Source organism: Rutilus rutilus (assembly GCF_951802725.1).
Source record: "Rutilus rutilus genome assembly, chromosome: 12".
Classification (NCBI taxonomy): Eukaryota; Metazoa; Chordata; class Actinopteri; order Cypriniformes; family Leuciscidae; genus Rutilus; species Rutilus rutilus.
In genome coordinates this window covers 35,399,836-35,420,626 of record NC_140217.1, presented here as the reverse complement: position 1 = coordinate 35,420,626, position 20,791 = coordinate 35,399,836, and the positions used below count along the sequence as shown (strand labels likewise).

At 37.1% G+C, this 20,791-nt stretch overlaps 1 protein-coding gene across 2 annotated transcripts in view; it reads right to left on the bottom strand.

Moving 5' to 3' along the window:
* The window catches only part of tafa3a (TAFA chemokine like family member 3a), a 98,679-nt gene that overhangs the window by 33,753 nt on the left and 44,135 nt on the right, over positions 1-20,791 (bottom strand). The window contains exons 2-3 of one of the 2 annotated variants that reach the window (XM_084426394.1): positions 6,328-6,612; positions 180-292 (exon numbers count right to left, since the gene is read on the bottom strand). In XM_084426394.1, coding sequence (XP_084282520.1) covers positions 180-292; positions 6,328-6,359 — 145 coding nt within the window. In that variant the 5' untranslated portion in view covers positions 6,360-6,612. The remainder of the gene's footprint in view (positions 1-179; positions 293-6,327; positions 6,613-20,791) is intronic. The other variant, XM_084426395.1, reaches the window with a different exon arrangement.

Here is a 20,791-nt window from a genome sequence, read left to right as displayed (position 1 = left end):
AACCCCAAGTACAACAAAGCAACAGTTGTCTATGAATTTCCAGGAAAAATGGACTTCAGAACCTGGGGATCAAGCTCAGTGCAGCAGCTGAGTGGGCAACATCTGAGTTGATAGTCTGTTTTCTCTAATGCTTCCCATTAAAGTTAATGTGTGTATTTATATGTTTGCATGCAACTCACCAATATGGCTGCGATGTGTTGAGGCCAGACTCAGCTGACCCCAAAGAGACAGCAGACAGATGCCCAACAGCAGCAATCTCCTGCCCACACGCTGCAGTTCCCTCTCCTGCATCCTACAAACACACACACAATGCATTGAGGCAATTATTAACATATGATTCAATGACATATGGGAAATAACAGTCAGTAAACAGCTAATTTATCTTAAATACACCATCAAACACATGAAAATAAAAGTACTATGGTTTAGTAATGCTATCAAATGGTAAAACTACAGTACTTTTACTTTAGATAACGAGGCTAGTTGTCACATAGGCTATATCTAATTAACCCCACTAGCATATTTAGGCAACAATATAATAGAGGTAGATTTTAACTGTAATTTTTCATAGTTTTATTGGATATATTTAAATAATTCAATTTATTACTTACAATATTTATTAGCCTAAACAGAGGTTTGATGTTTTTGCATAATATATTAAAAATTGCGTTGTATTATCAATCATTGTTTATCAATTTAACTGAAAAACCTCCTAACCTGCTGTTGTCGTTTTGACAACACAATATTGTGTAAACTATTGGGACATGTTGTCACAAAAGGTCGAGATGTGTTCGGCAATAAGGGTGGAAATGTTCAACAGCTTTTTCTAGCCTAAAATCGGGTATGTGCAAGCACTGCAAGGTACTTCAATCATGTTTTTTTTCTACAAGTGACAAATGTTTGCATTAAAACGGCAATTATGATTTCTTGTTCATTATAATGTAATACCATGCTACTTTTCTGTAGGGAAACATTCTAATTTTTCTCCATTTGGCAAACAAACAATTTTACAATTCCCCTTAATTGCCTCAAACACCCAGAAAATAGTCCATTTACCATTTAAATGTCAGATCAAATATCCTATTTTACTCTGAAATACAGTCAGTCAAACTACAAACAACATGACCCATAAATCCTCAAAATGCGAAATCGTTCTAAACAGCCATTAATTTCCTCAAATATCAGCCATCCTTCAAATGTGTTAGTGAGTGACACAATCAAGCTTTTTGGTGGTGGTCCGCTCTTGTCTGGAAAGCACCGTATAATCTTGATATACTATCAGAGGCTGCAGGCCAGTAATTCCCTCTCTGTCTTTGAGGGGTCCGGAGAGACCAGAACACACAAAAGCAATCATCGTGCCGACATGCCAAGCTTGTCTTATACTTGTGGAGCGTGGACAACAGTAGTATCACAGGCATCTTTTCATGTCTTTTGCCAGCATCTCTCCTCAAATTACAGCAAAGGCGGGCTCCGTGTGAGGGGCTGTGAGCCTGCGTGTTTGGCAGAGACAGAGAGGCTTTTCTGCATATGTTCAGCAGTAAGTCAGACTCTGGAGGTTTCCCTGTCCCTCATTACACTACACTAAAAGAACATTGGTTTGGCTTTTATGGCCACAGCAGAAGCATGCGAATAACCCAATTTGAGGTTTTGATTAAGGCAGACGTTTTCTGAATCAGCACTATTTGATTAGAGAAAAACCCCTCAGTTGCATTTTGCAAGCCCAAAAAAAAAAAAAATAGTCTTAAACATGTTAATGAGCACTACATCGATTTAAATATATATAGAAAGAACTAGATTTCTACAGTAGTGCTTACCCATGAAAAACTGACTGACACCATGTAGGGTGTTCTGGGTGGTTGCTGGGGCTTTCCTATGCAGCTAACAGACTTCTGACTGGATGCCAGGGTGTGGCTATGCAGTTGCTAGGGATTTCTAGACGATTGCTAGGGCTTTGCTTTTCAGTTGCTATGCGGTTGCCAGGGTGTTCTGGTGGTTGTCAGGGTGTTGCTATGCAGCTAGTGCATGGAGTGTTTTCACCATGTTACTATGAAGTTGCTACCAAGCCAACAGGGAACGTTCTCAGAACTTTGGCTAAAACTTGATTTTCTCCGCTTTTTGCTCAAAGACTACGTCTGGATCGGATTCAGAATGATGATCAAAACGTAGATGGAGTAGATTGAGTCCATCAACACCCCTAATGCTTGCACAGTCCTGTAGCTCATCCTGGGTCGACATTTTATTCAGTAACATTAGGCAGTTTTGATTTATATGCTGTTTAAGATTGATGATCGTGTTATTTTACATATGCATATGATTACATATGAAATCACTTGTTTCTGCATCTTCTTTTCATGTGTTTTGATCATGAGATTCAGTACTCTTTCAGAAGATGTGTCAAAGCGCCCCCTAACGTATAACAGTGACAACACGGAAAGCCGGAAATTTCCATCAGTGGTGGGGAAAGAGGGTAATATTGTTCTCAAAATGTTAGCACAAAAACATTACTTAAACATCGTTCATGGAAAGTTTTTACCCGAAAAATTTAGTTGGATGTTCGTGTAATGTTTTTTTAAATGTTACTACTTGTTTCCGAACATTCAGAGAACATTCAAGGGTAACGTTTCCATCATGTTTTCCAAATTATAAAATGGAACATTCACATAAAGAAAAAAAAACTTTTACAAAATTTTTAAAACGTTTTGAACGTTCAGAGTAGCCTACATTAAAAAAATAACGTTTTCATAACTTAATAGGAACGTTGGCAAAGCGAACATACTTATCTTAGAACATACTTTTGTTGGCTGTGTAGTATGTTGCCATGGAAATCATGCAGTTTGCAGTAGGATAGGTGATACAAGTTGCTTCTAGTACAACTTTATGTGGTTGTTTGGGTGATTCTATTCAGAAAGGTGGTTCCTTCCGTTTGTCCTGTGTCGCATGACCAGGTGATCGTCGTGTGACTAATTGATTGCTGTTTAAAAGAACTCTGATTGTGTTTGTACTCACACCCTGATGAAGGCTTATTGGCCACAACGCGTAGGTGTGCCGTTGCTTGTCACCTGTTTTTAAAATTTAAGCCATGAAATAATAAAGGCTTTTTATATTTTTCTAAAAACTAATATTCGAGTGCCTATATCCGAGTTTCATATGAGTGGTGGGTGTTCTGGGTGGTTGTCAGGGTGTTGCTATGCGGTTGCTGGGGTGTTTTGGATGATTGCCAGGGCTTTGTTATTCGGTTGCCAAGGTGTACTGGTGGTTGTCAGGGCATTTCTGTGTTGCTGATAGTGCTCAGAGTGACTTTTACAATGTCACTATTGAGAATGAGGAGATGTCGTCACGCCACAGCGCCCCCGCCCTCAGAGACCGCGTCATCCTCCCCTTTCCGCCATTTTGGGAGGATACCCGCCAGCACCGTTCATTGTTTGTATTGGTAGTAGAGGAGGTTGTCGCACTATTTTAGAATGCCTGGAAAACACTGCTGTGTAAAAAACTGCTCCAGTGTCTCACACGATTGTCATGGAAACCGTAGGAACCATGTGTTACAGTTTTTTCGTATTTTAAAATTTAAAAGTAAAAAAAAAAAAAATGTTTTGTTTGGCATTGGTAGTAAGTTTCTCCCTGTAAGGACCCTTCTCTTTTGCCGCATTCTTCTCCATTTCTTCGTAATTTTCTCGTAATTTTTATTATAATTCCTCGAGCCGTCTTTCCTGCTCCGTCTCTGTATTGCTCTTGCACTGTTGCCCCTGGCAACCGATAGCGTATCCTCCCAAAATGGTGGACGGGCTCAATTCGTCACGTGACAGCAAGCTACCTATGAGTATGTCCTCATTCTCAATATGGATGCAAGCAAGCTCTGAGTGGTTGCCAGTAGAGCTGCATGATTCTGAATAGGGAATCACGATTTTTTTTGTTTCAAACAGAGATCACGATTCTCCCACGATTCTGAACAAACTAAACAAAATAGCGCAAATTACCAGAGTTTCTGACAAAATGTTAATCGCTGCAGTGTCTTTAAATTGTTTAATTAATCTGAATTATTTAAAAACCTCAGTTTAAATGGATGATTCAATGACTCACTCATAATTACTTCACGTGTTTCGTTACTGGATGAATGGTTTGTGAAGCCATTTCATACCTACACACGTTAACACTTTTCTCTGGGTCAGCACCAACGCAGATTTGAATGTTACAGTGTGATTTTGTCAAAGGTTTAATAGACAGGTAAATCCTTGTCACTTAGGAACAAGATCACGTGGGTGTTTGAATAGAGATTGCGGTCTTTTAATGATTTCTCGTGTAGCTCTAGTTGGCAGGATGCTGCTATGTAGCTGCTATGGTGTTATTGAATGGTTGTCAGTGTGTTCCTATGCAGTTGCTAAGGTGTTTCGAGCTAAGATGATGCTTGATTATGGGTGTTCTAACTGGGATTCTTCAAACACATTGTTATGCAGATGAAAAAGTATTCTGAGTGTTGCATGCTATTAGTAGTGTTGGTAGGATGTTGTTATGCAGTTGGTAAAGTATATTTATATATTTATTTTATTATAAAAGTATATTTATTTTAGAATGCTGTTGCTAGGGAGTTGCTAAGTGGTTGCTAAGTTTTTGCTTCACTGTACAGTTTTCCATTTTGATCGTTCGCCAGGTGAAAAACGTCAAGTCTGATTACCTAGAAAAGTAATAACACCTCTCCTCAAGAAGCCACACAATCTGAGGTTTTATTCATGTCCATAAAACAAACTACAACAGACTTCAAAATCCAACAAGAAATAATAACAGCGATGATTGCCTTAGCAAACAACACTAAAAAATGAAATGTGCTCTTTAAAACTTGATTAGAAAATTCAAGTTTTTGCACACATAAGTATCATTCATCACCCCAGCGTCTTTTCCTTCTCTCTTTCCCTCGTGCTTTCTTTCTCCCACCCATAAGCACAATTAGACTCTCTGTCCGCAATAACCGCACAAAGCCGATGGGGTTCACAAGCTTATGAGGTCGTTGACAAGTCACTGGAGTTGAAGTATTGAAAACACACACACTGTAAATAGCTGACGTCGCCCTGCATGCACCCAAAGGGCTTGCACATATTGATTGAAGAGAGACGTTGGTAAATAGGAGCCAAAGAGGTCAGAATGTTTTTTTCCTAACAAACCCGGGCATGCAACAACACTTTCCTAAGCGGACATGTTTTGGTTTAAGGGCAGAACAATTCAATTGCATTTTTAACGTGTTAAGATTCAAACAATGTAGCCTTTGACAAGCCCTCATGTGATCCAATCAAATTCTCAAAACATAATCTAATTCAGGGTATGATAGAGGCATCCAATAAGTTCATTATTAATTTGGCCAGTATAAACTGTAAAGTGCCTACTAAGTTTTTTAAAATAATATGTGAATCAGTATGCATTTCACAATGGTAAACGTTTCAAGAAGTAGTATAAACATTTGCATTCTGTGCACAGTATACATACTACATAATGCAGAAACTACTGTTGAAAAATTTGGGGTCAGTATGATTTAATATGAATACATAATATAAGCGGAAGATGATGGATGGACATCTAATATTAATAGTACTACTTTAAAAATGTATACTTTTATCTAGCAAAGATCAAAAGTGAATGTTACGACTAGCATGTGATGTTACAAAAGATTTATATTTCAAATAAATGTCACATATGTTGCGATAAAACTCATAACTCATTTGCATTCTTAGCTGAAAAATGCATATTTTGCACACTATCTTTATAAGTGGTAGCACATAAAATGTGCATACAATGCAAACAACACAACACATTGAAGAAATAATAGTAGTAAACTATTCCAAATCCTGCTTTTTCCTTTGTGGACCCACAATTCTTCACTCCCTCTGAGGCAGTATGACTCACTTTTAAAAGCGTATTATAAACCAGAGGGAGGAAAGAACCAACAAGTTATTAAGCATCTCCTCCACAGACTCATCATCTCACTGCAATATGTGTAAAACGCTATACACCTAAGGGACACCAACAACAGCAGCTGATTGGCAGCGTTAAAGACACCAATGAAGGCATTTTATGAAACACACAAAGAAGAACAGGCATTAAGAGTAAAAGTGCAATTGCCAAACCACTCAAACGCGATAAAGTGAGTGAAGGGGAAAAAAAAACAACTCCTCCACCTGTTCTCTCCTAGAAGAGCGAATCACTTTCAAACGAGCAATCCAGCCCACCACGGCTGGCTAATTAGTCCCTTTGGAATGCCCCTCGTGCAGATGGCAAGATGTCTGACATATTTATTTTGGTCCTTCCCGTCAAATCACTCCTTTCTTTGGTTCTCAAACTCACCCTGTTCGTACGTACGGAGGCGGTAAATGCATTTAGTCCTGCAGATGTAGAATCATACAAGTTCTCCAGACTCGCTTGACCTTGCTGCGTGGATGTAAGTGCGCTCATATGAAAGAAGCGAAGAGAAAACAAAATTACAGAGCCGCCCAGGTAGGCGCGTTTCCCCACAGGGCTTGAAGGAACCGGGCACGCGAGGCTCGCGTCTGCCAGCTCGCCAACCACAGGAGAGCAAGTTAAGATCTAGACATCTGCTGGGTGAAGTGGGGAATCAAAGATGGAGAATGTCTGAAAGAAAAGAGAGAGGAATGTATTCAAAGGAAGAAATGAGGGCCTCAGGTGTAGTTATGGGTCCACAGCACCATTGATGGGCCTTGACAAGCAAGAGCCAGGAGGGGAAAACAGACGTTTGGGCACTAGGCACTTTCCACAAATAGGATTTAAAATGAGTCTGAAGTACTGCATTAGTTTCCTTTTTCTACAAATGCTCAGTCAAAAGAAGGTGCTTAGCCTTCAAAACATGGTGATCATCAAACTAAATAATATATTAGTCTGTTGCAAATTTAAAACTTTAAAAAACAAATACAATTATAAAATCATCAAAATTAGACTTTCACTTCAAAGGGGCTCGTCTATTTGCGACCAGACTTGATTTTTCCTTCAAAGGATTTCCACAAGTAATATTTAAACACTAGATCTTTTATTTCATGATCTCAAAAAAAAAAAAAGACCAGATGAATGAATGTAGACACAATCTATTTATCTATAGAAGACTGTCAGACAGCATTGTTACCACTGACAGAACAATACGATTTGTTTTTTTATCAGAAACACTATCAAAATATATCTGTGTTGAAATTAATAAAGACAACATATGGTGGGCAGAACCATTTGTGTGACAAGCCTTTTGGTTCAATCGCTTTGAAAACTTCTAATGCCAGCCAATATGGACCCTTCAAAGCTCAGCGTTTGATGGCAGTCAGTTGGTGAAATCAATAGCAATATATGCAGATTTTTAAATGGATTCTCTTGCATTTGAGTTTAGACTGATCTGCAAAACAATAACTTTCAGTTGTCAATGTTTTAAAGGATTTTTATAAGCAATCTGTTAAGGTTAGTCTCAAAAGTCCCTAACATGGTTAGCCAAATGTTTCAAACTGTAAAAAAAAAAAATTACATACTGTAGTATTCTGTACTACCATGCAAAAGTTTGGAGTCTGTAAGTTTTTTTTTAATGGTTTGAAAAGTCTCACCAAGGTTGCATTTATTTGATGAAAAATGCTGTACACTGTAGAAGTATTGTGAAATATCATCAATTTAAAATAGCTCTGTTTTCAGCAAAGTTGAATTTTCAGCATCATTACTGTCTTCAGTGTCACATGATCCTTCAGAAATCACTCTAATATGCTGATTTGGTGCATAAGAAACATTTCATTTTATCAGTGTAATAAGACCAAAGCTAGACCAACACTATGGACACACAAGATCCATATTTACTGCCTGGGAAATGTCTTATGTGATATCCCTGCAGTTGTGTCTTGCCCGGTCTTTAAATAAAATAGAGTCCACTTAGTCTGAGACCGAGACAAGAACAAGGCCTTCAAAAATGGTCTCGAGACCAAGACCGGTCTTGAGTACTTCAACACTAGGTAGTGTATATAAATAAACTTGTCTATGATTATGACAGTCTTGGGGTTTTGAGCGGTAAAGAAAACAAAGCATACTGATGCTATAGTTACCTTTCAACTTATGTAAATGAGCATTTTTAGTGCGACATGAAAATATGCAGACGGAAGCAGTAGGAAGTTGCAAGTCTTGGTTCACAGCTTAGACTTAACAAAAAAAGTCCTCGTTGTAAATAGTCCTAATTTACACCCAGGTTCTGACTCAAAGGACGATATCTGATGCTATATGGTTTACCGACAGGCACACATAACTTTAAATGACTGGAACAATTTGTTGTAAGATTGGGAAAAAAACGGAGAAAAAGGAAAGAGAATGTAATATAGATACAAGAAAGAGAATTCTGCAAGATTACACACCTGTATGAATGTGAGAGCTAAACCTCATTTTCCTTGCAGCTTCAAGACAGCCTTTTCAAGGAGCGGCTGTGAAATACAGGGGAAGCTAGTCGAAGTCTTGCATATCTCTTCTGTAAAAGTCAAACCTCACACTGATTGCATACATTTCACCGGGCTGAGAATACAAAGGGTTTTCTTTGTTTTTCTGGGTGATCTTTCCACTTTGTGGCACCCTGGAAACACCTTACAAATTCCTCCTGTGCTCTTCATTTACAGATGAAAGACTCCGCAACAACACGAACTGAGCCGCTGGAAACCTGTCTTAAGTCTACCAGTAAACATCTGTTGGAACAAGGAATGGAATGATGTGCAAAGGAGAGTCGTGAAACTAAAGACACGTGAGAATCCAGTTGAGTCTCATCTTATCTTAATAAGCCAATGTTACTTAACCTAGGCTGCCAAAGAACATTTCATGCGATTATAGGAGAAGAAAAGCTCAAATTGATTTGCACATTCAGATTTAAGGCTTAGACAGTAGAAAAAAAAAAATAAATCAAGTCAAAGGGGTCTACGGGTATCCAATATCAAGCAATGTATTCGAATATATTAGTTTTTTTGCAAATTCGGCAAACTACCTTATCTTTAACGGTTACTTTACCATCTACGGTGTAGAACCCAAAATATTTCCAGACACTACTTTTTAGATGAGTTGGGGTCGTAATTGTCCGCTCAGGCTGGCCGTTCTGTGCGTTATCTTCCATTTTCAAAACAGGGTGGCTATTGGCTATTATTCGCTTGATTTGGACATGGGCCTACGCTACAATACGTTTAGAGCGCTGGAAACTGGATGAGATGGCAAACAAAATAAAAAACAAACGGTCTAATCATAGACTCAAAAAACGCGCTACACATGGCACTTTAAAAACTGAATAGTTTATTTATAGTTCGATTACGGATATTTCACGTCATGTTCGAATGCATATTCGAATATCGAATAAAAAGTGACAGCCCTATTTGGAACACTCTTCAAAATCTCTTCTATTGTGTTTCACAGAAGAAAGCAAGTCATCTGGAATGACATGACAGTGAGTGCGAAGTCTGCGAACTATCCCAATAATACTTAAGCATACACACATTTGACTGGTGGACCCATTGTTTAAAACTCCTGGATTACAGACACACGCGGATGGTACATGAATGTACACAAACACACACACTATCTTGGCTCTGCTTGTGTCAGACTGCCCTGAGGATGTGCCCAACTCATTCTGCAAGTGTCTCTCATTTTCCAGGTCTCTCCATATTGGTCCCGCTGAGGAACAGAGGTCAAAGATTTCGGAATGACTTGGACTACAGTAGCATACAACTCCAAAGAGGATACGCAAAGAATATGTCACATAATGTCAGATCAGAGGACATTTTTTTGGGACATTGGGTTAAAAAAACAACACCACAAGAAAAAAAAAAAGTCACTTTCATCTTTTTTGGGGACAGTTATACTGAATTGTATTTTTAATAAAACAGTTGCATGGTGAAAAATAAAAATGGTAGGATTATTAAGAAAATAACTTTTATTATGTTCCAACCTGATTTTATTTTAAACATTACATTAAATTTGCAAGAGTTACTTATACAATTTAATCCTTTTATTTAAATTATCTGTCCCCATGGATTTTTTTATTAAATTTTGCATTTACCTGCAATAACAACTGACCCTAATAAAACTGTCATGACAATGTAACACGGACAAAAAAAAAACAGTACCCAAATAAATAAATAAATCACGCTTATGAAGCCCGAAACAATTGTATTTAGTGAGACAAAAGCCATCACAATCTCTTACAGTTGCTTAACACTGTCCTAACCAGACATCACATGACAAAATTACAACAACAACAAAAACGGAGCAATTCCAATGCCTCACACCATTGGTGCTCAGGCCCTAATTACACACCACCACCTCATAATTCTATTATTAACATACATGACTGGTATTAAAATTTGCTAAACAGCTCAATTCATTAGTTTTACCATCTCTTTAAATCTCTTTTTCAAAGTGTTAGTTGCGTTTGTACAGGAGACTCTCAGATTTATGTTTCGAAGATGAACGGAAATCTTACGGGTTCGGAACAACATGAGGGTGAGGAATTAATGACAGAGTTTACATTTTTGGGTCAACTATCCCTTTAATGCCTTATCACCTCATGTTTGATTAGGACACTATAATATTGTTCTATTTATTCTACAATAAATATAAACTCAAATGTTCGCCAAGTTTTTGTATTGTTTTTTTAAAAGTTAATGTATCATTATCAGAGGACATCAAACCAGTAATCACAGACAGTGAAACCAACAAGACATTGCGTTCTATTTTAACATTATATTTTAATTTTTTTTTTAAAAAAGAGCATATTCACATGCATTCAAAACCACAAATGGTGCAAAACCAACATTCAACAGGTAACATTAAGTGCATCGAGTAAATACAAAAAAAAATCATAGAAAGCATGCACATCCAAAAAGAACTGAAATATCCCATTTATTTTAAAGCTGTTGTTTTTGCTAGCTGCACCATTTGTGGAATTAGAAAATAAAGAAACACCTGTGGCTGTGTCAGACTAAGAGCAACATTGTAAATGGGAAAATCAAGGTCATGGTCTCTGCACATTAACCTAGGATAGGAAATGTTACACCTTTAAACATGTAAATTCAGCTAGAAGCTGTCATTTTCCATTGCATTTTCCAGGCAAAAGTCTCTAGGAGCCCAGCGAAGTGCATTCTGAATAACCAGAGCAATCAGTATGCAACCCTGACTGCTTTTAACAGTTTCTTTCATCTGAAGATTGGGCTCTGGATTATTTTAAAAACCTTCCCGCTTTCCAAACTACTAGTATTTTTTCTCCAAAGCCCAAACTGTTCTCTCCTCCACCGACCGAGATTTCACTCAAGCAGATGATTGCTAAATGCTAATGCTAAAGCACGAGGGGGAAATCTGACACAAATTGAAAGCATATTGAAGGCCAGAAGAGTCGTAATGCGATCAAAGGCATGCGGAGTGGATCTCCAGGCTTCCCCCCAGTGCTTTTCAGCTGACACTGTGTCTGCCCGAGCAGAAAATTATGCTTCTGTTTTTGTCAGTCATAAGAAAATCCTCCTCCTCCTAACTGTGAGCCCTGGAGTCTGAAAGCTCTAATACTGATGACAGAACCCACAAATTGGCATGAACTAGATTTAAGAGTTGAAATAAATACTGTACCTGCTTAGAGGCATTAGAAAAGTCTTGAAGTGAAATTCTTTGCACAAAATGAAGCTTTGCAGTATAGTGTTGTGTACAGAGTCAAAAAGCTGATTAATTGCATTCCAGTTTGCATGCTGTTGTTCAAAGAAATACGCAAGGCCGAGATAAGTTAAAGAGCTTGGCACTTTAGAGATGCCAAGTGACTCATTCAAGTGGGCTCTTTTTATTTTGCAGTTTTCTCTCTGATATTCTAAACAGCCATAAAATGGACATTCTTGGATTAAAATCAAGAGATTTCCGTGGGTTGTTTGTGGTGGTTCGGCTGGCTGCTACACCACACACCGTGACCGGACTGCCCTGAGCTCTTTCCCTGACACGGCTGTGTCTTGGATGGAGACGTTTAGTGATGTAGTCACTACGGCTGTCACCTGCATTTGATGATGGCCATGCATTTATTAGAGGCACAGGAGTTGAGTGGGGTGCATAAAACCCCCTTAGCTGTTCTAAATTCACTGCACAGCTTCTTGGGGCTTATTGCTTTAATGTATCATTATTAATCAATAGATTATCAGAGGACATCAACCCAGTAAACACAAGTGTCTATTCGGACGGGATTAGTTTAACATGGAGAGGTGGGGTAAAGTAATTATTACCAGAGCTTCTCTGTTATTTTAGTCCCGTCCGAATGTGCCATCCCAGTAATCATTACGGACAATGTCAGGTGTGCACCTTAAATGTAAGGTGACTTGTACCTTCTGTAAAAAGGTCCGGAAAAATGACCTCAGGTTATACTAATCCCGTGCGAATAGACCCGCTGTAAATATGTATGTAAATATTCCGTAATTTCCGCATTTTTTCAAGTATGGAGGCGCTTGAAAAAGCATTCAGTTGCGTTCTAGACGCTGGGACAAGTCTGAGACCAAACTCAAGTGTTTTCCACATACCATTCAGATCAAAAAGAAGGTCGAAAGCACTTGTTAGAGTCACGAAACTTCTTTTAACGTTAGGTAAATGCCTATTACCAACATAATCCAATCTGAAGTTAATTAATACATCGTTCGACCGGACCTAACTGTTTTATATATATAAATATATATATATATATAGGTTATATGTGTTTGCGCACATGATATTAGGAAGCACCGTAATATGCACATGACGACGGTGCGTAAATCGAGTTACTCATTCCACTTCTGCTAGTTTTACTGAAATCTCTTATCCCGTGCGAATTGCCCATTAATATTACAGACGTCCTGTGGTAAAATTATATTACTACATCTACCCCTGTAAAACGAATCCCGTCCGAATAGGGCTCTAGAAACCATTGCATTCTATTTTAACATCATATTTGTAAACATTTGGAAAAAAAGAGCATACTTGCATGCATTCAAAACCATAAACAGAGCAAAACCAACATTCAACAGAATATATATATGTAATATTTCTTTTTCTTCACTTTTTTTTTCACTTGATTGTTTTATCAAGTGAAGACTAACATCTCTCAGATTAAAGGGATACTCCACTTTTTTTGGAAATAGGCTCATTTTACAACTCCCCCAGAGTTAAACAGTTGAGTTTTACCGTTTTCGAATCCATTCAGCCGAGTTTCTGATATTCAGAAGAATATCAGTAACCAGACAGTTTCTGGTCTCATTGACTTCCATAGTATATATTTTTTCCTACTATGGAAGTCAATGAGACCAGAAACTGTCTGGTTACTGATATTCTTCTAAATATCAGAAACTCGGCTGAATGGATTCGAAAACGGTAAAACTCAACTGTTTAACTCTGGGGGAGTTGTAAAATGAGCCTATTTCCAAAAAAAAGTGGAGTATCCCTTTAAGCTGTGAACATTAAATAGATGTCTTGCTGAACTCAGGGAGAGAGTTTCTACACAATGAAGAAAACAGGTAACACTTTATAATAAGTATACAGTAATAAAGTATTCACTAATCATTAACAAACTATTAGTTTATAGTTAATTCACAGTTAATATTTTGTAGTCTCTAAAGGGTTATATTAATAGGCTATAAAAAAAGTTCTTCATTCATTGTCACTGTAATTAAAACTATTATTATTGTTTAATTAGTAGTAATGAGTAGTGTTCCTAAAAAAAAGTTTACAAATACAATAAGCACACACACACATACACATTTTAAGAAACACTTAATACTAATGCAACTAATGTCTAATAATGGTTGGTTAAAGCATTTAATTGATGACATTTTCCCATTTTCCGTGACCTAATCTAAAGTGAGAACTGTTTTTAGAGAAGTTGTTATAGCGTCATAAACATTATCTACTCTTATAAGAGCCAATTAAACAATAATAATTTGGTTAATTACAGTGACAATGTATGAAGAACTCATTATTTACTTTAGCCTATTAATATATTAACAATGAATAGACTACAATTTATTAACTATAAACTAATAGTTGGCAAATTTGTAACTAGTTTATTACTGTATACTTATTATAAAGTGCTACCAGAAAAGGTTTTCTTTCTTACAGTTGTACACATTCAATAATTTAGATGAAAAGTTGTGTGTATGATAAGCACATGATTTTGCAGAGAGGTTTAGTAACTGTGCAAGTGTCAATCGTCTCATGGCTCTCTCTTGGACTCGAACACAAAACACTTTTTACTGTCAATTAACATCAGACAGCTATATTCTTCCCTCACAACCAGACCACCATGAAACACTGGACACTGCAGAGTTTCTATCAGAGAAGAGCTCGAACAGAATGATCTGTTGTGATTTTCACTCTATGACTGCGAGTTTGATCGATAATTGTGTTTTCTTCAATGTTGAACTTGTCATCTGTACAGACAATAACAGCAAGACTTTTTTCTGTAAGCTACAGAAGAAAGAATGATGCAATAAATGACATATATTGTCTGAAACATTCTGTTTTCTACAACCAGGTTTCAGCTGCCAACACATATATATTCAAATCATATCCCTGAAATATTAAAACCGTACAGGAGGCTCTATTAACAAAAAGCAGTCGACCAATACCCCAGACGCACAGATCAAATGGCCAATATCACCACAATAATGCACATTTTCCAGTTTAAAAATATTTTTTGAATAGTATTGTGCAGAATAAGAGGTCATCCATTTGAACAATTTTAGTCATGTGTCACTTAACTCTTTCACCGCCATTGACGAAATTTTCCAGCTTTCCGCTTTTTCACTATTAAACGGTAGACACTATTATGCAACTTCTGAAAGAGTTGTGAGTCTCTGGATCTAAACACAGGCAAAAACGAAGCAGAAACAAGCGATAATAGCATTGCTTATGAACGTTATAGCCAGATTTTCTCATCTTTTTGTTCAAAATGTTGCTTTTTTTATGAAACTTATCCACATGTGTAAGAAAGAATGATTGCTAGAATAAAACTTTTTTTTTGTTCTTTTTTTTGCACTGTTCTTTTGTATATATTGCACATATATATAGTATTGTATTATATTGTATATATTGTATTACAGGGTACTAGACTTTCAAAATTAAACTTTATACATTTTTAACTTGATTATTTACACAATGGCAAGAAAACGGTGTAGAATAGAACAGAACAGAACAGAAGAGAACAGAACAGAACAGAACAGAACAGAATAGAATAGAATAGAATAGAATAGAATAGAATAGAATAGAATAGAATAGAATAGAATAGAATAGAATAGAATAGAATAGAATAGAATAGAATAGAATAGAATAGAATCATTGAGGAAATAGCAACTGTTGAAGTCTAACAAAAGACTAACAGGAAAAAATGCAGGACATGCAAAATAAGTATAAATTAATGACAAATTATACCAAAGAAATATTTGTAATATTTTTAAAATGACACTAAAATAAAATTACCATATTTAATAATAAGTTTTCCATTTTATAGTACAGTAAAGTAACTAATAAAGTCAAACTACAATAGTGCAATTATTTCAAATGTACCGGCTGCCTTGCTCTCCAGAAACTGGCCAGCCGTTACTATAAGCTTGTGTTTTATTAAGCACTAAGCTTTTAGTAAGTAAACAAATTATTCACATTAATGGGTTGAGAGCAGCGGAATTGAAGCAAAGCAAAAGAGGGAAAGGCAAACCACAAACTCTCAGACCTGCTTTGGCTGTGGTACTAGGCCTCTTTAAAACACCTGCTGTGAAGGTCTGCAGAGTGAGAATGCTGATCTAGGATCAGGAATCTTTCTCTCTCCGCATTAGTCTTAGTCAGCAAGCGGAGAGAAGACGGTGTGCCTCTGGAACAGCACTGCCTGGTGAACAGCCTCCTTGCATTATTCACAGTACCAGCAGACAGGTTTGGCTGCTCCATTTGCTGCCCTGCTGTCAAGAAGCAGCGAGCATGCAGTCTTACATTATTGACCAATGCAGCTTGCAAAGGGGAAGCGAGCAAAGGGAGGGAGAGAGAGCAAGATAGTCCACAAAAGGGTTAGCAGGATAATCTGAGTTTAAAGAGGTGCTTTTTGCACCATTCTACCATGGGAAAAAACACCACTTGATGAGTAAGCACAAGGAATAATAGGATGACAAAATAACGCAAAGGAATTACCACGGCCTACACTTTTGCCACCATGTTACGACCATTCGAAGTCATTACACACCAACAATTTAACTGGGTAAGGATTTTCTTTTTGTGTCTGTCCTGTTCAAGTTCTTTTTGATACTTTAAGCTGGTTTATGGATGCAAAAGAGTTCAATTGACACGGTTTTCTGGAGCAGTACACGATCCACCTCGCTCGGCAACACACTCTCTGTTCTGGCGAAGTCACGAAATAAAATGCAAACAAATGTGCACCCATTCATGACCCCCCAAAAAAATAACATTTAGTAGCAATTTTGTTTGGTTTATTACAAGCTGTAAATGCAACCCATGACCACTAAAGTCAAAAACAAGAATGCTATCTATCTATTTATACACATGTATGAAGACTGAATTGACTGAAAAGACTGAAAAATTTACTGTTTGTTATTTTTCAGTATTATTTTTCTTTATTCATTTTCATAATAATTTCATAATGTATCTTGTGAAGTCGGAGTATGTTGTACATATGTGCTGATGAGAGATGTGGGATGAGCTATATTTTGCATACAAGTATGTGTGGAATGCAACATGTTCACTGAGCAGAGATGTTCCACTGATGATGATACTTCAACTGTGTACAGTTGGCATGTTCTTTATAAGGAAAGGAGTGTTTTTCAACGATGCAAATGTACCACAAATGTATACACTGAGGGATAGTTTTCTTAGTGTGGAAAGTGGATTGTGCCATGTGTAAGCATGAGGTATAAGTTCCATTTTAAACATAAGCAACATGTTTTTCTACCTTACAAAGAAGTTGTAAATCCCTCAGTGGTGTATATAAGCTCAATCCTTACTGTACCACTCCAGAGAAACATAAAGGCATGAGGGGTAAGGGAGGAGAAACACATTTACAGCTGGCATGATGGGGTAAGGGAATAGAGAAATGGGGAACAGAAAAATCTGGAATGAAGACCACCTCTCGTGTAGCCTTGTTCTTCTATGCCTGTTTCTCTGTGTCTGATACATGTATAAAAATAATAAATAATAAATCTCTTGGCAAAAGTAACTGGTGTAGCTTCAGTGATTCAATCGTAATGGGGGAAAGCATGATTTTCAAATCTACAATGTACTACTGTGTGTGTTTCTGTGCATGAGCGTGTGTGTGTGTGTGTGTGTGTGTGTGTGTGTGTGTGTGTGTGTGTGTGTGTGTGTGTGTGTGTGTGTTGAATAGGCTCCTAAATATTACCAATATCCCCAGAATTTTATTTTCATTTATAAATCTAAAGTATAGACTCCATGAGTTTGCGCTAAAAAATGTTAGAATCAAATGTACATCCATGGCATTGATACAGCTGTGTACAGTACAGTTTTTTTAGCATGTTGTTATGTGGTTGCTAGGGTGTTCTGGGTGGTTGCTTACCGATTAAAGTCAAAAGAACCCTAGAGAAGTCCCTAGATACGGTTCGGGTCCCTGCTTCGATGTAAGCCGTGGATTTTTTTTTATTTTTTTTTACATTTTATCATCTGCCTGCCAGGTGAAAATTGTAAGTCTGACCACTTAAAAAAAAAAATTTGTACACCTCTACTCAACATGCCACATGATTTGAAATATTATTCACATCTGGAGAACAAATGGTTCAGGACGAGTTACACTTTCAGACTCTTTTTGAAAAAAAAAAGATGAGCATTAGTAATCAAGATATGTTCCTCAGCAAGCAGCACTAAATTTCAAAGCCTTGCAGATGACATTTATTTGTACTGAATCTGCACAACATATGTGCTTGTTTGCAAAATGTGAAATTCCTTTCAAGGGCAGCTAATAAAAACCGCTACAGCTCTTAGCCTTGTGAGACGCTGCTGACATTAATTAGATATGTAATTGAGTTCTCTGGCATGTTTAGACAAGCTAATTCTCAGAGCAATTTTGAGCCTTTATTCCTTTATTTCAGTTGTTAATGTTCCACAATCTTGAATTCTTTAAAATCATTACGCAGGCCACTCCTAATGCATAGAGGTCAGTTTCTCAGCAAGAAACCATCAGGAATAAAGCTATGAACTGTAAGAAAATAAAGTCACTATGTACCATAGGTGGAGTATTTAAAGGCCGTATGTGTGCACGCATAAATATGACATTCTTAATTTCCAGAGCTGATAGACAAAGAAAAAGGAATGTTTGACTTCCTAACTGCATCATTTCTTCTTTTTAAAGTACCTTTGTAAAGATTTTGGTTTCCTCTTTTTATCTCACACAAGCAATTTTGCCGAAGCACATATCCACCTTCTTCCATTTATTCTTATGCACATAGTCTTGACTTGATGCTATGCATAGAGTTTAATATTTATTTTGCCTATAGCAGTCTTGCAGCAAATTTACACCCACCCGCAGCATTATGGAAAAATATTACTGGATATCATCATAAACGAACGCGTTACATAAAGCTGTGTGTTTAGCAATGCTTCACTAAATCGGGTAGCTGCTTTTATGACACAAAATGTTTTGCAGTTATCACCATGATTTCGAAACGCATTACAAGAGAAATAAACACTCTTTCCATATATTATTCATAATTTAATTAAGACCGTAAGGCTATATTTCAGCTGCAAGGAAACTGCGGTGAATAAAGATAAAAACATATAGCAGATAAAAAAAATATGATTGAACATACAGCAGCTACAAACTGGATTTAGACACTTCGTAGAGACAACAGTACGACCACAAATGATAATTATGTCATTATTTACTCAACTTTGTTGCTGCAAATCTGAATTTCTGTCTAGTGTCAAACAGAAATGATGATGTTTATGTTTATGATGCTAAATATATTTAAAAAAGTGACCAAAAAAACTAAGACAGACATTTGACACATTTTGACTTACCATATTTGAATATGCAAATGAGATACGAAAGCAGCGCTGGAAAAGATTATCAGTGAATAATGACTTCGATTGATCAATTTTTCCCCATCACACAACACTACTGCATGGTTTTAGGAAACTTGGAATACCATGCATGAGTCATGAGTTAAAATAAGAAATAAAGTCAAATAGGTACACACACTAGAAGTAAGTAAACGAACGGGTGAACTATTTGCCCACAAAGGAGGCCACTGTAGTTTATCTTCTCTAAATAACAATTTAGTACTGGATAGAACTGGAAAAAATTCTGCCATTTACTCAGCCATTTTAAAAGAAGGCATCACTATGCAGTTCATTTTTACTAACAAAGAGCCCTTTGATGGACTTCAAAATGCTAATACTCCTTTAACAAATGTATTCCTTTTGAATATCAGAGAACTACTGAGGGATTCCGGGAAAGATTGTGCTGTCGGCAAGCCATCTGCATGAGCCTGTGCTTGCTTATGTGTAAAATGAACAGAGGAAAGGGCTGGGAGGGGAACAGCGTTTTCTTCGCTTGTGAATAGATGCTCTTGACATTGCATTAAACAGACATAATTGCCAGTTAACCCCTTGCAGGAAGCCTGGGGCAGGGCACTGCCTCCACAATTGCAGTTCCAAAGCACAGAGTTCAGGGGCGTAGCCCAGGGGCCACCCAGGTGACGGAGAGACGTCTATTTATTTCCGTTTATGTCAACTCTTTTTTTATAATTATTTTTCCTCTTGTCTGTCCCCTCGCTTTCACTCAATATCAAACCTTCTCTCCAACTCTCACTCTCTCTATCTTACTTAACTTTTTTAGAACAAGAACATGCACTAAGAAAAAAATAAACTGGTTTGCGGTGAAAAGAATGTTCTGGATGGCATTCCAAACCCATGTTTGTGGGTGACTTAGTTTCTTCCAGAAAAGGAACAGTTTATGAATAATGTAATGGTTCATGTTTTGCATTCAATTACATTAAATGGGGTCTAGACACATTAGTCATATGGACCACTAGCTATGTTACCATCCAAAGTTGCAAATTTAACTTGTGCGCGAAATTGGAATATCGTATAAAACATATAAAACACTGTTTCCATCCAGTGAGTTGAATAGAACAAAACTGTCACTTCCTGATAAACTAGAGCAAAATATCACTAAGAAAAATGGAAGTTGCTGCAGTAGGAGAAGCCACTGCGGGTCTTTTTTTTTCATAATAAATTACTTGCGCCTCAGAGCACGCAGACGAAACACAATAAATGGTGTCATGTTATCTTGCTTAAGTTACTTTCAGGGGCGGATACATGCTGTTTGGGAATCCAGTAGTGTAAGACAGTTCTGGGAGATAATTATACCGAACCACTTTGGGCTAAGGCATTTCAGAATGACCAAAACAAAATTTCTGATGCTGCGTAACGCGGTTATCCGGTAATCCGGTTATAATGTCCCGTCGTGCAATTGAACGGATACTTTTATGTGCATTTTTAGAATTCATGGGCATCTTGCCGTTTACATTCATTTTTATGCAATATCCCAAATTGCACATAAAAATATGGATGGAAACATAGCTACTGTTATGGTGTTTTTGAGACTTTGGCCTGTACAATTCTTCAGACCATGTTGTGTTTCACAGAAGAAACAAAGTTACACAGGTTTGGAATGACATGAGTTAGAATAAACAAAGCAGACTTTACCCACAAGTTAATTTACATGCAATACATCAAAAGAAAGAACAGACTCTTGGCTTTTAAACAAATATTTTATTTTAGCTTCATGCATTCTTTGTTTATC